Source organism: Clarias gariepinus, chromosome 14 (genome assembly GCF_024256425.1).
Source record: "Clarias gariepinus isolate MV-2021 ecotype Netherlands chromosome 14, CGAR_prim_01v2, whole genome shotgun sequence".
NCBI classification, from domain to species: Eukaryota; Metazoa; Chordata; class Actinopteri; order Siluriformes; family Clariidae; genus Clarias; species Clarias gariepinus.
In genome coordinates, this window is record NC_071113.1 from 4,725,287 (window position 1) to 4,742,696 (window position 17,410).

Below are 17,410 nucleotides of genomic sequence, written 5' to 3' on the forward strand. Positions count from 1 at the left end.
AGAGTATTTCTGGACTGTGTGGTGGAGATATCTTCTAAGTCTGAAAATGCACACTTTGCACTTATGGCTCTGGGATTTTATAATCGTCTCGGTGTGATCCTTCACGCACTCTTCCAAAACAGCCTAACACGAGATCCACTGCCACACTGGCTGTCAGTTGCGCCTCCTCCTCTTTTTTGGCTAGCTTTGGATTCACCTCAACAATATCAATAGCAGACAGAAGCCCTGTTGGGAAAAAAATGGGATGGAAGGTGTTACTTCCTCACATTCCAATTTTGAGATCCAAAACCATGTCAAAACTAACATTAGTTATTGCAGTCTATTTAATTTATTATTTCTCACCAGTTTGACACAAATACTCAGTAATGTAGATGCCCTCTCTGTACGTCAGGCCTCCGATCACCGGAGTCCCTGTGGCTGGTGCCAGTGAGGGGTCCAGGGCATCAATATCATAACTCAGGTGGATAGGTTTCTTTATCCTGTTTGTCCAAACACGGTTTTATACTTGATTTATATATGTATGGGTTTTAATATGTTGTAAAGGATACTTACTTTGAAAATATGTGGTCACACGTCTGTTCCATAACCCGGGCAATTCCTAGACTATCAACCTCTGTCATAGAGAAAGTCTTAATCCCCAGGTGTTTCAAGATGTAACTGAAATATAAGACATTATAGCATATTGTACATCCATATTTAGAACCTAAAAAAAAAAAATCATACACTTATAGATGAAAATTTTTTTTTTGTCATATTAACCATTGAATAGGAACTTACTGTTCCTCTGGATCTACATCTCTGAGTCCAATGTACACTATATCTTTTGCTGTTAGACAAGGCTGAATCCATGAGAAGTTTGGCATGATGGGAATCTGAAGGAGACACAAAGACAGTGAATGATTTGTTGACCTGTAATAAGGGTCCAAAGCATCTGGTTAGTTAAAACCTCTAAAAACTAACGAAAACAAAATTCTGGAACAGCTTTTGTTTGCAGCTCTTCCAACAATGTGTCAACAAGTACAACAGGAAGATAGTACTCTATCTATTTTCCTTAAATTACATGACCATTACTTAAATAAATTACAGTCCAGAGTACATCTAGGATAAATACATTCACCTTGATAAATGTCTGTACAACTCCAGTATATCTGATGTAGTCTAGTTTGATTAACACACTAAATATGGATCACCTTATTGTGCAGCTCATGGATGAGGTAGGACATGGGCTGCCCATGGATGTTTCCTGTCGGACTGGTTAAAGGTGTGTTTATGTCAGCATGGGCATCTACCCATACCACGCTCAGCTCCGGTCTACAGGCCGCATGGCCATGAATTGAACCGATCGCCAAACTATAGGAAACCAAACAGACATTATAACAAGCCTAAGCTGTTGTTTAAATGGTTTATAAATAATGTGTCTTTTTTACAGTTTATGAACATGTTGAACCTGTGATCTCCTCCAAGCATCACACAGGTGTAGCTATCATTCTTAACCCTCTGCACAGCATCAGCAACCTGTTTGTTGGCAAGTCCAACTGCGCGGGGTTGCTTTGTCGTCCCAAAGGGGTGATCGTTCGACACTTCTTTAAATATCAGATTACCGTAGTCTTTTACAATACAACCTGCAAGAGAAGGCATGAACCAGATTATTTCTTGATAAAGATAATGTCCTTCCACTTTTTAAGGGCTACGCATGCAACTAACCAATCAGCTAATCATGTGGCAGATGCAAGACAAGAGCTGATTCAAATGTTCATTAATGTTTATATCAAACACCATGTAACCATCGAAGCCTTCATTTTCCTGACTGTCAACTGTACCTGATGGCAGTGGGGCGTCCCACCCATTTCCTACATTATCATGAGAAGCATAATGCATCTAATGCAGGTATATACTATGCCTCTTAACCGTATCTTTTGAGTTGCGCTATACCTTGACTTTCTTTTCAGTGAGGTATGTCTTGGATCTAAATTCTTCTGTACTTGTGCATAAACAGTGTAGATTGAGCATGCTAATCATGGCAACCCATTTATGCAAGTGTACACCGAATGGCCGAGTATTATTGATGGTTACAGGTGATGGTAGGCGTTTTCGCTCTCTGCTATGAAATATATCTTAAGAATGTGTAGATTTACATAAAGATATTCTTTAGAATATATTTAGAATGTGTAGACACACATGGATATAATTATTATACACACAATACTGTATATAATTATTACTACACACCATTATCTCTTCATGATTGTACGTTAAGACCAAGTCCTGGTATAATATACATAGGAGCATTACATATGTAATACAATGTAATATGTTTGGTAGCTCTCAGAGACCAGCAGCAATAAGAATAAGACAAAAATATAGTTGCAAGCAACGATGACCCATCGCCTTCTGAGTGCACCGTGTTATTTGAGCATGTTAAGACTTAGAAAATTATTGCCGTGTGTGTGTGGGTGTGCGCGTTTTAAGATTCTAAAATTTCTTTTTTCACATACATGGTTGTACAAGTACACCAAAAGACTGCACTAGAAAAAAGGTATGTATGTACAAAAAATATATATAAATAAATAAATAAATGCGTGTTTATGTTTAAACCTCCAAAAAGCGTATGAATGTGTTTGTGTGTGTGTGAGAGAGAGATGTGTGTGTGTGTGTGTGTGTGAGAGAGAAAGAGGTGTGTGTGTGTGAGAAAGAGACGTGTGTTTGCGTGTGTGTGTGTGTGTGTGTGTGTGTGTTAACATTTGTGACGTGTACGTGTACAGTACGTTCAATAGGCCACCTATGCAGGGAAAAAAGCATCACACTGTTACTCAATGTGATGTCACTGGACGTGTCTCTGAACATGTCACTCAATATAATGCCACCCAGAAAGTTATTAACCACTTTTTTTTATAATGCCACACCCAGACTCTCAGTCTTCCTAATGCCAGCAGATTCCAAACTGTCTGCAAATTTTCATTAGTTTTATAGCACGTTAAGACCCAAAATGGTAAAAAAAATAATAAAATAAAAAGAATCCTTAGGTAAACAAGAGGGTCCCATAGTGCTTGAGCCCTAAAGATAAAAAATAGTTGCAAGCAATGGCTCTGCAACCAGTGGCGCTGGTGCTTGGCCGATCATATTTTCTTACAGCGTTGCAAAAAATAATAATGCCTCGCCCTCGCACATTTATGACATCAGCACTGATGGTGATGACTTCATAGTCATGGCATCATCGTGCTGATGTAAAAGTGCTGATGTCATAGTGCTCGGGCCCTAATGAAGCTAAAAATATTAATATAGGAACAAATTTACTATGTGCACTGGCAATTGATGCGAACAGTGCGTGCAAACAGGGATTGTGTCATTAATTCACCCACTTATTGTCGATACCGCTTTATCCTGTATACAGGGTAGCAGGGGTCCTGGAGCCTATCCCAGGAGATTTAGGGCATGAGCCAGGGTACACCCTTGTCAGGATTCCAAAACATCACAAGGCACATGCACACATATACACACACAAGCTCATTAATACATTACGGGCTATTTGGTAACGTCAATTAGCCTAATCTGCATATCATTGGACTGTGCAAGGAAACCGGAGTACCTGGAGGAAACCCACCATGCAAACATGCAAACTCCAGGCCAGGTTGCTGCAGTGCAGCTGGCACACTAGACTGTGACACAGAACAGAAGAGGTGATATTAGGCTCCTGTAGAAATCCACTAAGGGTTAAGAAGGTACTTTAGCTTCTGCTGATCTTTCTTCACCAAGTAGGAAGTGTCATCCCACACATATGTTGATTTTACAATATCCAATGTTTAATACAATATCTCCCCATGAACTTGTAAACAAGCTCAGCGTCCTTGTATTAACCAACACACTTTGCTCTTGAGCATGGACTTGGACCACATGGACCACAAAATGTCAGGGTTGTGTTGTCAACCCTTTTCACCCTGTTCATACATGACTGCACACATTCACCCTCTGACATGGTGGATCATCACATATGAGTTCAAGGAATTAGATGTTCACTCTTTTAACCACCCCACCGTGTGCTGTGACCAAATGTTGAATCTACAGATATGTGTAGTGTCTGGCCACACCTAGGACTTTTATGCCACATTCACTGTAAAACTGAACCAGCAGCTCTTTGTCTGGCAGTCTCTCTGTGCTTAAATTGGGCTGAGTCAGCTGTTGTTTTTCATGTTAAATCACTTTTTTCTCAGATCTTAAATAAAGTAGATTTTTATGTTAGTGGGGGTGTGGTCGGGCACCTGTGACTTATCAAGTATTTTAATTGGTGTTTTTCATTTTATGCGCTATTGCTAAGTACACAGTGTGAACTCAATCACTCATCACACAGTACAGATAGCAGAGTAGCAGGTGGATGGATGGCAATGTAGGAAGAAAACATCAGAAACTGACATCTTTAATAATAGACTATAAACTACGCTGATATTCAAAACATTTTTTTGGTTTTTACTAAATTATATGTTAACATTAAGTGACACCTGATGGGATTAACCTTTTCGTTAACCTGCCAGTGCTCTGTCCAAAACGTGTTGTATGCAAAACCTGGAGCTTGAGTCAATATCCATAATATCCAATGATGGGTAAATTTAGCCAGTGATTTATTAATGATTTGTCTTGGTGTTGTCTTATCTCTTGATCGCCAAACAAACTGCAAATGTGTTAATTCTGGATCACGTGACTGCAAATGCTCGGTTGGCTGTAATTTGGTGTGTGGTGTTGCGTGCAGCTGAATTATTACTTCGACATTTTAATCTACTTATTTTTCTGTTTTTCCACCTTGACCCTGCTACCTAATTCATCTACTTGCACCATGGTAAGCTTTGTAAAATGTACAATTCATTATTACTTTCACTTTTTCCTTTTAGTTCCTACGTTGCTATTGTGTGAAGGCATGAGCAAAGAGCACAAGTAAGTTCATCAATCCTTTTCCACCTTCCAGTAGCAGGTAATCATTTATTGGAGGTAATTTAGTTAATATAATTAGTTATTGTGTTAATATAATTTTGTTTCTCCATATGTTAAGTGTTACAGCCAGTATGCGCAAAAACCGTGCAAAGTTAGAGAGGGATTTGGGATTGAGCTTTTCATTAGAAGATAGTTAGCTTTGTAGCCGTAAATAAAAGAACATGGACAGTTAAGGTGCAATTCAGAATGACTTAGAACTAATTCTTAAGAAGACAGTATTGTTTAAAATGCAAATGTATCAGATGTGTTTAGTGACTAGTTTAGAATGAGTTTTGGCAGGCGGTTGCTCTCCACACCAATGATGTTAAGTAATACATATATGGAATTTCATATATGGAATTTCAAGGATCTATCTATCTATATATCTATTTATCTGTTCATCTAGTTAAATCGTTGTGAAATAGGGTTTTAAATCTGTGTATTATTGTTGTTTTTCTAGCTGTTTTAGCAGGTTACAACAGTGTAAATATAGTGAGAGTTCAGTGAACCTGTCAATTCCTGCCTCTCTTTATTACTACCCTGAGTTAAACTGATCCTACAACTTGGGGTGAAGGTCCCCATGTGGTATAGTCTGGAATTCTACAAAAAATTGTATCATATGGGTTGAAGCAGCGCCACAGTCAGAATGGGGGAAAAAAGAAATGTTTATACAAAAACACTTAAACCAGATCAGCAACCATCCTGTCATATTCTCCCACATTTGACTGTTGGATTTGAACATTCCCTGAAGCTCTTGACCTAAAGCTAACTACATGATTTAATGTATTGAGCTTCTTGGCGGATTGGATAATTTCATTCAAATTTATGTGTTCCCAACACAGGCGGGAAAAAGTCTGATGCCTGTTTTAGATTCTTGGGATTTGAAAAAAAGAAAAAACTTGAAAAACCTTGAGCCTAATGAGTGACTGAAAAGTTGACAAAATTAAGACATAATCCAGTATAAAAAAACAGGCTCTATGTCAATAAATCACTCATGACCTACAGGCAGTGTTACTGTTTGTATTCTCTCTCTGGTCTCCTATTATGTATGCAGCTAAAAGATAGACTCAGTAATGTCACCTCATTCTGACTGACAGGAGGTGTGTTTTTCTCAGAACTTCTACTGTGAATACACACACACACACACACACACACACATGTGTGTTGCAAGGTCATAGAAGCTCTGTCCTTTTAGATACCATCTCATGTCTCATTTACACACACACACTCTCTCTCTCTCTCTCTCTCTCTCTCCCTCTGCTACAGACTAAACATTTAAATTAATGTCCAGCTAAACACTGTACGTAACACCTAGGGTGAGCGATCAACATTAGTATATATAAAAGTATTAGTATAAACACTGGCATAAACTGATATTTTTACTTTCTATGACAGGTAGAGTAGGCTTAGTTCTTAGCGTTAGACATAGAAATAAATAGTTGTTCATTGAGAACTAGGATTATGAGAAATCAAAACGATCAGTTACTTTTCCAGTGTTAAGAAAAACTTTTTTAGTTTTGTTTTAAAGATGTCTTAGAGGTGTTATGATGATCTTAAATTTCTTTGCAGATTAATAATGAGAGTCCGGATATGATCTGGCTCGGAGAATTATGCATTTATGCACTGCATAACATGTTTGATAACATTTTAGTCAAGAAACCGTTTGAATCAAGTTTTACAGTTGTACGGTTTTCATACTGCACAATGCCACACATGCACTGCTCCTTTTTTGGACAGGCTATCAGAGGCAAATTCAGAGTTCGTAATTAGTGTTTATTCAATAAAGCGTGTCTAGTGTGGCTATTTTGCCAGGAATTATTATTATTATTATGTGCATTTCCCGCTTCCTACCTTGACCTTCAAGTTTTCTTACAAGTCCAGCTTCCCGAATCACATCTGGTCCACGCTGGACACCGTCCCTGGGCTGCGGCAGAATACTTTCATTAGATACAACTTACATTTAATTTTAAATCTGATAGCGTCCGGACTTTTTCCCTTCTCACACACACACACACACACAGAGCTCACCTGTCCTCTGGAGAAAGGCGCTCCGATGATGCCGACGGAGTGCAGCTGTCTCCGGAGCACGGTGCACGCGCTGTGTAAGCGCTGTGTCATGGCTGAGCTGAGGTCGAGTCCGCGCCTCGGGGAACTGAAGCACCGCGGCGGCTCACGCGCTCCAGCGCTCTCTCAGAGCCAGGTGCTGATCCATGGATTAAATAGAGCCTCGCCCCTTCCCTCCGGCGCTCCGAGCTCTACAGGCGACCCGGACACCAACCAAAACCTGTCTGCACTAAACAGCAGTGTTCATTTAATTAACGAGGTTTTACACAGTGTAATGCGAAGCGGGTCCAAGCACCTGCGCCATCGCCGTTGTTATTATTATATTACATACAGTATATAAAAATGAGCGCGCGCGCGTGTGTATGTGTGTGTGTGTGTGTGTGTACCCTGTGATGGGCTCCAGGCCCCTGCGACCTTGTATATACAGGATAATTATATATATATATAACTAAGGGTCTTATGAGCCATGGTGGCACGGAGGCTTAGGGGTATTTTATTCACAAGTTCTCCCTGAGCTGTTTGTTGGGTTTCCTCCCGGTACTCCAGTTTCCACTCACAGTCCAAAGACATGCAAATTAGGCTAATTGATAATGGAGTTCTCAAATTGTGAAAATGAGCACATACAGTATGTCCTGCGATGGATTGGCATCCTGCCTCATGCCCTATAAGGCTCCAGGGATGGGCTCCATGTACCGTATCTTTTGTTTTATAAAGACACTCAATCAATTTATTATGAACATATATGAAATATATTTGAACACTGCCTTAGATTACAGTAAAAATATTATGTAAAAATACATCTGTCAGGTTTACGATAAACAATTATTTAAAGTAATTAAACATTTACATTAGCTGAAAAACCTTTCACGAAATATACAATCACACCAAAATTGTACATCTTTGTACATTTTCCCATCCACAATATAACAACAACCTTTCAGAGAAGAATTGAAATGGAAAGCATCAAAAACACTGCAATGAAATGTGCACAAACCTGGTGACTGTACAGCACAACTTCAGCAAATCACAGCTGTTCCTATTCCCAGCTAAAAGTTATTGTTGGCAGTGGATAGTAAATGCTACATGGACAACACACTTAATATTATGGTCTTTAATTGCTTTAAATAAATTAAAATGTGTGCAAATGGCTTACATCATTGGATGAAAAGCTACATAAGGTAATAAGCGCAGTGACAACATTCCTGTCACCCAAGGTCAGTCCATGTGCTGGTTGTAAGCAGTCACAGGTTCAGACAGAGACTTATTGTCTGTCTGTTCTCTTTAAAAATATAAGTGATCCATTCCTAGGTGTGGTCCAGGTTTCCATGTCGGCAGAAATCGCATCATTCTGTGTTTTTCATGTCTTGCCTGCTTGTTTGCATTTGCTTTTTATCAAACATGTGGCTAATCATTTTCACTGTCACAAATATTAGAATAAATTTCACCTGCTACGTCATTTAAATCAATCTGAAATAAGACAGGGCAAAATCTGCTTTGAATTGTCTGATATTGAAAATCATCTACTTCTTCCAGGGTCATTGAAGGGTCAGATTTCCAATCTGTATGGCTCTCTTTTATTAGAAACCTCTTCACCTTTGAATTCTTTAAGAAAGGTTTGGCGAAAGGATATGGGCCGATCATTCACCGATGATGAATGGCTCTCAGATGTATGGAGGTTTTTCACAAATCAACTTCAGTTTCTGTGCATGAGCAAAACTTGAAATTCCTATATAGAACATATCTCACCTCTGTACGCCTCTACAAAATGTATCCAAATGTATCTCAGCTGTGTTTTAAATGTAATTCAAAAAGGGGAACATTGATGCATCTATTCTGGAAGTGTAAGAAAATTAAAATCTTTTGGTATAAAGTGCATGATCTGGTTGAGAAAAATACTAGCAAAAAAATTTCTCCAACTATATACACTCAACTAAAGGGATTATTAGGAACACCATACTAATACGGTGTTTGACCCACTTTCGCCTTCAGAACTGCCTTAATTCTACGTGGCATTGATTCAACAAGGTGCTGAAAGCATTCTTTAGAAATGTTGGCCCATAGTGATAGGATAGCATCTTGCAGTTGATGGAGATTTGTGGAATGCACATCCAGGGCACGAAGCTCCTGTTCCACCACATCCCATAGATGCTCTATTGGGTTGAGATCTGGTGACTGTGGAGGGCATTTTAGTATCTCTTTTAGTAACTCATTGTCATGTTCAAAAAACCAATTTGAAATGATTCGAGCTTTGTGATATGGTGCATTATCCTGCTGGAAGTAGCCATCAGAGGATGGGTACATGGTGGTCATAAAGGGATGAACATGGTCAGAAACAATGCTCAGGTAGCCCGTGGCATTTAAACAATGCCTTAAGTCCTCATCCTCCTGGACCTGTCAGCTGCATTTGACACGGTGAACCACAAAATTCTATTATCTATTCTTACAAGCCTTGGAATTTGTGGAGCAGCGTGGCAATGGTTTGCTTCTTACCCAGAAGATATGAGGTAACATGGAGGGGATCTACATCTGCCCCACGTAGACTCTCTACTGGTGTAGTGCAGGGCTCAGTACTTGGTCCTCTTCTGTTCTCCCTCTATACCCGGTTTCTTGGTAGGGTCATATCATCGCAAGGATTTTCATACCATTGTTTTGCAGATGACACCCAACTTATTCTCTCCTTTTCTCCCTCTGACACTCAGGTTTTCACCCGGATCTCAGCATGTCTGGCAGACATCGCATCCTGGATGACTGCTCATCAGCTGAAGCTCAATCTCAGTAAAACCGAACTGTTGTTTATCCCTTGTGACTCATCCCCATGTCAAGACCTTGTGATATCCCTGGACAACAACCAAATCACCTTCACCTTCAACCACCGCCCGCAATCTTGGGGTAACCGTGGACAATCATCTGTCATTTTCCCCACACATCGCTAACCTTACTCTCTCTTGTAGATTTCTTTTTTACAATATCAGAAGAATTCGCCCATTTCTTTCTTAACAGGCTACTCAGGTGCTTGTTCAGTCACTTGTTATTTCAAGACTGAACTACTGCAACTCACTCCCGGCAGGCCTGCCTCTGTCCACGATTCATCCTCTGCAACTGATCCAGAATGCACTAGCACGTCTCGTTTTTAACCTTCCCAAGTTCTTCCACACCACACCACTCCTCCGCTCCCTGCACTGGCTTCCTGTAGTTGCCCGCATCAAATTTAAAACGCTGATGCTTGCCTACAAAGCTAAAAATGGCCCAGCACCCTCTTACCTCTCTTCTCTGATTCTGCACCACGTTCCCTCCGATCCTCCAGCACTGCTCGCCTCATCCCACCATCTCTCAGGGATCGAGGGCGGCATTCATCCAGGCTCTTTTCTGTTCTGGCACCTAGGTGGTGGAATGAACTTCCTCTAGATGTCCATACAGCAGAGACTTTGACTATCTTTAAACGACGACTTAAGACGCATCTGTTTCTCCAGTACTTGGACTAACCCCCCCGCCAAAAAAAAAAAAAAAGCCTCTTCCTATGTTGTGTTGGACTAATGGCACTTAAGTATTAACCTAGTTAACCCAGTGTAAGTAGGTATCCAATCATGTAAACTTTAAAGCACTTTTTGTAAGTCGCTCTGGATAAGAGCGTCTGCCAAATGCCTAAATGTAAATGTAAATGTTAAGTGTGCCAAGAAAACATCCCCCACACCATTACACCACCACCACCAGCCAAATTCTGACTCTACCATTTGAATGTCTCAACAGAAATCAAGACTCATCAGACCAGGCAACATTTTTCCAGTCTTCAACTGTTGAATTTTGCTGAGCTTGTGCAAATTGTAGCCTCTTTTTCCTATTTGTATAGATAAGTGGTACCCGGTGAGGTCTTCTGCTGTTGTAGCCCATCCGCCTCAAGGTTGTGTGTGTTGTAGCTTTACAAATGCTTTGCTGCATACCTCGGTTGTAACGATTGGTTATTTCAGTCAAAGTTGCTCTTCTATCAGCTTGAATCAGTCGGCCCATTCTTCTCTGACCTCTAGCATCAACAAGGCATTTTCGCCCACAGGACTGCCGCATACTGGATGTTTTTACCCTTTTCACACCATTCTTTGTAAACCCTAGAAATGGTTGTGCGTGAAAATCCCAGTAACTGAGCAGATTGTGAAATACTCAGACCGGCCCGTCTGGCACCAACAACCATGCAACGCTCAGAATTGCTTAAATCACCTTTCTTTCCCATTCTGACATTCAGTTTGGGGTTCAGGAGATTGTCTTGACCAGGACCACACCCCTAAATGCATTGAAACAACTGCCATGTGATTGGTTGATTAGATAATTGCATTAATGAGAAATTGAACAGGTGTTCCTAATAATCCTTTAGGTAAGTGTATACCTGTTAAATTGGAAAATATCACGATTAAATTTCATTACTTATCTGGCAAAGAAATGTATACTTATCTTATAGTCATCATCTTGTGTACCAACTTTAAAGATGTGTTTGGCACAAATGGGTAATCTTCTCCCAATGGAAAAACTTACATATGATTTACAGAACAAATCTGAACTATTCTGGCGGATATGGGCCCCTTTGTGGGATGTAATTGAGCAATCATTTCTCTCCCTTTCTTTTAGGTTTTCTTTACTGAACTGTTTTGCCCTTGGGTGTTTCCATGTTCACTCTTATATTAACAGATTTTTTTTTTTTTATGTTTGCTGTGGGTGTTGACTGTATATTGACCTGGCTCTGCTTTTTTGTTGTTGTTAAATATCAATAAAAATATAATATTAAAAAAACAACAACAACATGAACATAACACAAAATAAAATAAATCAATGTATATAATCATCATCATCAATCACTAATGACCATGCATGCCACTCAGGAGTACTAATGGCAGCAGATTCCAACCTGTCTGCTGATTTTCATGACTTATCGAGCATGTTAAGACTTCCAGGTTTTACATGAATCAATGTGCCAATCCAGTTACAATAGTCTTAATTATTACTATAAGTAATAATAAGTATGTGCGAACCGGATGGTTCACTGCAGCGACTACTTTGCTGGGAGCAGCTGGAAGATCAACAACAACAACATACATATATAGATATACATGTATAATTATGTGTAATTATTCCTGCAACTTTCTGACGCAACCCTCCTATTATTTATCTGGGCTTGGGACCGGCTGTGGCTGGAATGGGAATTGAACCTGAGCCTGGCATGGGAGGCAAACCACCTACCATCAAGCTACCATGTATATAAAACCGAAATTCTGTTTTTGGTGGTGCTGAACATCAACTTTTAAGTCATGATGTGAGTGTCTCAAGTGTGCTTTAGTTTTCTAAAATTGGATTCTTCTCCACTGGTAAGGTAGGTTTTTAACTTTTGTACTGTTTTTGAAAACACAATTGGTTCATACTGTATACTGTACCTAGTTTTTGCTGTTTGGTAGTGTTGATTGCAGTGTGATTGAAGTAGGTCTAAAGCAATTAGTTCTCAGGTAATTAATCAAGAGTAGTTTCAGGCTTCCTTAAGGTGTGAATTGTGGGCAGGGCTTAGCTACATATATTGAAGGTGGATCTAGCTCATACTTTAGTGTGCTTTAGTTTTCTAAATTGGATTCTTCTCCACTGGTAAGGTAGGTTTTTAACTTTTGTACTGTTTTTGAAAACACAATTGGTTCATACTGTATACTGTACCTAGTTTTTGCTGTTTGGTAGTGTTGATTGCAGTGTGATTGAAGTAGGTCTAAAGCAATTAGTTCTCAGGTAATTAATCAAGAGTAGTTTCAGGCTTCCTTAAGGTGTGAATTGTGGGCAGGGCTTAGCTACATATATTGAAGGTGGATCTAGCTCATACTTTAGTGTGCTTTAGTTTTCTAAATTGGATTCTTCTCCACTGGTAAGGTAGGTTTTTAACTTTTGTACTGTTTTTGAAAACACAATTGGTTCATACTGTATACTGTACCTAGTTTTTGCTGTTTGGTAGTGTTGATTGCAGTGTGATTGAAGTAGGTCTAAAGCAATTAGTTCTCAGGTAATTAATCAAGAGTAGTTTCAGGCTTCCTTAAGGTGTGAATTGTGGGCAGGGCTTAGCTACATATATTGAAGGTGTCTCCGCTACAGACACAAGTGATTACAAGACACACAACTAATTGCTAATAAGTTAATAAGAATATCCTAGTTAATAAGAATATCCTGCAACAAAGGTAGTGCACAGAGAATTGATTTAAACTCTTGTTTGCCAAGAAGTTACAAGTTTTTATAGACAGTTACCTCAGTCTAGCATGTGTCTTCAACCTATCTCCGTCAGTTCTCACAGACCAAGATGCTTTTACTCACACAGCAGAGGCAGATCTCCCAGAAACCTCATCTACCCTCCAGTACTGTCTCATTGTCCTGCACTGGTGGTAGGTGGGCTCTGGAACTGCCAATCTGCTGTAAATAAAGCAGACTTTATCTCTGCCCTAGCTACTCATTACTCTTTTGACTTTCTGGCACTAACTGAGACCTGGATATCTCCTCAGAACTCAGCTACACCGGCTGCCCTATCCTCTGCCTATGTATTCTCTCACACTCCACGAGAAACTGGCAGAGGTGGTGGTACGGGTCTCCTGTTGTCCAAGAGGTGGTCCTTCTCGCCCATCACCCTGTCTCATCTCAGTTTTTCATCATTTGAATTTCATGCAGTTAAGGTAACCTCTCCAATTAACCTCCACATCTTGGTTATTTACCGTCCTCCTGGCTCTCTAGGAAACTTTCTAGATGAAATGGACATACTTCTTAGTCTTTTTCCTTCTGCTAACACTCCTCTCACTGTTCTAGGAGATTTCAACCTTCCATCTGATAAACTCCAATCCTCTTTCCTTCTCCCTCTCCTTAACTCCTTCTCTTTAACCCTAAACAGCTGCCCTCCTACACACAAGGCAGGAAATTCTCTCGACCTTGTTTTCTGCCGCCCTTCCCCAGTCACAGATATCACTACTATTCCTCTTCATAAATCTGATCATTACCTGGTATCCTTCACTATAACCCTTCCCATTCTATGTAAACCTAACCACCAAAATGTCTCTTTTACCCGCAAAAACCTTCACTCTGTCTCCCCTTCCTCTGTGTCTTCATACACCCTATCATTCCTCCCAGACCCAGACTCCTTCTCCTCTTTACCACTAGAGACTGCGACTGAAACTTTCCTCTCCTCTCTCTCCTCATCCATAGATCTCCTTTGCCCGCTGTCATCTAAACCAAGGAAGAAATCTTGTCCTGCTCCTTGGCTATCTGATGTACTGCGCAACAACAGGAGAGAATTAAGAACTGCGGAGAGAAGATGGAAGAAATCACAGCTTGATGCAGATCTCATCTCTTACCAGACTCTTCTTTCCAAATTCTCATGTGATGTGACTTCTGCCAAAACTACCTTCTTCAGACAAAAGTTGGAAGCGTCTGCACATGATCCTGGCAAACTCCACAACATCTTCTCCTCACTACTCAACCCACCGACTCCTCCTGCCCCTTCCTCTCTGACTGCTGATGATTTTCCCACATTCTACGATGGGAAGATTGTAGCAATCCGCCAGTCCTTCGCTCTCAACCAAAGACCTACGGCAGAACCTCAGGACCTTTCCTTCCCTCCTTTAGCAGAATTTTCCAACTTGTCATCTGACGAGATTCAACAGATCATCTCGTCATCTAACCCCACCACCTGTTCATTAGACCCAATCCCTTCCACAATGCTCCAGGCCATCTCACGAGACCTCCTTCCCTTCACCACAGCCATCATCAACCAATCCATATCATCTGGTCATGTTCCTGCCGCTTTTAAGAAGGCGAGGGTTATTCCCATCCTCAAGAAACCCTGCCTGGACCCATCAGAAGTTAACAACTATCGCCCGGTATCACTGCTCTCTTTTATTTCCAAAATTCTTGAAAGAACGGTTTATAATCAAATGTCTCTTTATCTCTCACAGAACAACCTTAATGACCCAAACCAATCTGGATTCAAAGTGGCACATTCCACAGAGACTGCCCTTCTGTCAGTCACTGAGAAGCTCCATGCTGCTAGATCTGCTAAACTTTCATCTGTCCTCATCCTCCTGGACCTGTCAGCTGCATTTGACACCGTGAACCACAAGATTCTATTATCTATTCTTACAAGCCTTGGAATTTGTGGAACAGCGTGGCAATGGTTTGCTTCTTATAGGTCATATGAGGTAACATGGAGGGGATCTACATCTGCCCCACGTAGACTCTCTACTGGTGTCCCGCAGGGCTCAGTACTTGGTCCTCTTCTGTTCTCCCTCTATACCCGGTCTCTTGGTAAGGTCATATCATCGCATGGATTCTCATACCACTGTTATGCAGACGACACCCAACTTGTCCTCTCCTTTCCTCCCTCTGACACTCAGGTTTCCACCCGGATCTCAGCATGTCTGGCAGACATCTCATTTTGGATGGCTGCTCATCAGCTGAAGCTCAATCTCAGTAAAACCGAACTGTTGTTTATCCCTTGTGACTCATCTCCAGGTCAAGACCTTGTGATATCCATGGACAACAACCAAATCACTCCCTCAACCACCGCCCGCAATCTTGGGGTAACCGTGGACAATCATCTGTCATTTTCCCCACACATCGCTAACCTTACTCGCTCTTGTCGATTTCTTCTTTACAATATCAGAAGAATTCGCCCATTTCTTTCTTCACAGGCTACTCAGGTGCTTGTTCAGTCCCTTGTTATTTCAAGACTGGACTACTGCAACTCACTCCTGGCAGGCCTGCCTCTGTCCACGATTCGTCCTCTGCAACTGATCCAGAATGCAGCAGCACGACTCGTTTTTAACCTTCCCAAGTTCTCCCACACCACCCCACTCCTCCGCTCCCTGCACTGGCTTCCTGTAGCTGCCCGCATCAAATTCAAAACACTGATGCTTGCCTACAAAGCCAAAAATGGCCCAGCACCCACTTACCTCTCTGCGCTAATTACACCACGCACTGCACCACGTTGCCTCCGATCCTCCAGCACTGCTCGCCTCATCCCACCATCTCTCAGAGATCGAGGGCGGCATTCATCCAGGCTCTTTTCTGTTCTGGCACCTAGATGGTGGAATGAACTTCCTCTAGATGTCCGTACATCAGAGACTTTGACTATCTTTAAACGACGACTCAAGACGCATCTGTTTCTCCAGTACTTGGACTAACCCCCCTCCCCCCGAAAAAAAAAAAAAAAAAAAAACTCAGTTGTGTTGGACTAATGGTACTTAGTTATTAACCTAGTTAACCCAGTGTAAGTATGTATCCAATGTTGTAAACATTAAAGCACTTTTTGTAAGTCGCTCTGGATAAGAGCGTCTGCCAAATGCCTAAATGTAAATGTCACAGGCGTTCCTCATTAACTGCAACTGTGGGCAGTGTTAGTGAAAACAGGTAGCCAAGCTCATAGCTCCTCTAAAATGTTAAAGTTTTATAGATGAATAACTGACTTGTTTGGTCCGCTGAGTTTCAATAAGCTTACTGGCGCCAGGAGAGACACAGTCACACACGCAAACACATTGTCTGTTAGAAAGGTCTCTACTTATTTACAGCAAAAGACTGAGTTTTTATATATTTAGCCAAACATCTAGGGTCATGTAAATGTGTTACTTTAAAGAACATAATCCATTTTAACATGGCCTGTTGAAATTTTTAAATGCAAGAAGTTGAAGATGTAAAACAAAGTGTTAGCTTGAGAGAAGGGGAGAGGAAGAAAGAGAGCATGGAGGTTTTAACATGTTAACATCAGATCCATGAGGATGAGAATTAACTTATTTTATATGAAAAAAATTCCTTAAACCTACTAAAACCCTGGATCAGACTGCAGAGTGATGGCGCATATGACAGACAGAAGAAAAGTCTGGCAGCAATGTAGGTCGCGCCAACATCAATTTTGTTGTCACACTTAGACGTACAGTATCAGTAGGTTCATCAACTTTTATATCATTCTATGAGTTTGAGGACAGCAGTGGGCTTCATTCGTAAGCTAATGATGGCACGCTGGCTTCAGAATCTGTACACGGGGCGGAGCTGCGATTCCTCTCTAAGATGAACAATGAGGCCCTCAAATCATTACAGCTCCTTAATGTTTCACCAAATGCAGCAGTGCATAATTCTGACAAGTGAGTGCCAAAATAATTTTCTTTGGTATTGATGTTCATGTTAATTAGTAAATGCATGGTGCTCTGTAACAGACTGGAATTATCAAATTAGTAAATGAATTAATTAATACAGTATGTAGGTTAGTAAATGTCCATCAGTTCTAGGCAAAGCTGAATTTCTTTAAATAACTGCAATTTATGATTAAATACAGATTTTCACCCTCACCAGATTCTGAGGCAGGTGTTTGGCAATTCATATTAACAGGGGAAAGTTCCTA

The 17,410-nt window shown here is 40.7% G+C and overlaps 1 protein-coding gene and 1 long non-coding RNA gene across 2 annotated transcripts; one reads left to right on the forward strand and one right to left on the reverse strand.

The window, feature by feature from the left end:
- Positions 1 to 12: 12 nt before the first annotated feature.
- arg1 (arginase 1) lies at positions 13 to 7,266 on the reverse strand. The gene is made up of 8 exons (XM_053511404.1): positions 6,988 to 7,266; positions 6,811 to 6,883; positions 1,448 to 1,622; positions 1,191 to 1,350; positions 778 to 872; positions 553 to 657; positions 343 to 479; positions 13 to 225 (listed from the first exon to the last, which is right to left on the reverse strand). Exons 1-8 carry the CDS (start codon positions 7,075 to 7,077, stop codon positions 62 to 64), a joined length of 999 nt encoding a protein of 332 aa, XP_053367379.1. The 5' UTR covers positions 7,078 to 7,266; the 3' UTR covers positions 13 to 61.
- A 6,068-nt stretch (positions 7,267 to 13,334) lies between these two features.
- LOC128541622 (uncharacterized) lies at positions 13,335 to 14,515 on the forward strand. Its single transcript, XR_008365640.1, has 3 exons — positions 13,335 to 13,415; positions 13,533 to 13,700; positions 14,224 to 14,515. It is a non-coding gene; the product is annotated as an uncharacterized LOC128541622 (long non-coding RNA).
- The last annotated feature ends 2,895 nt before the right edge of the window (positions 14,516 to 17,410 follow it).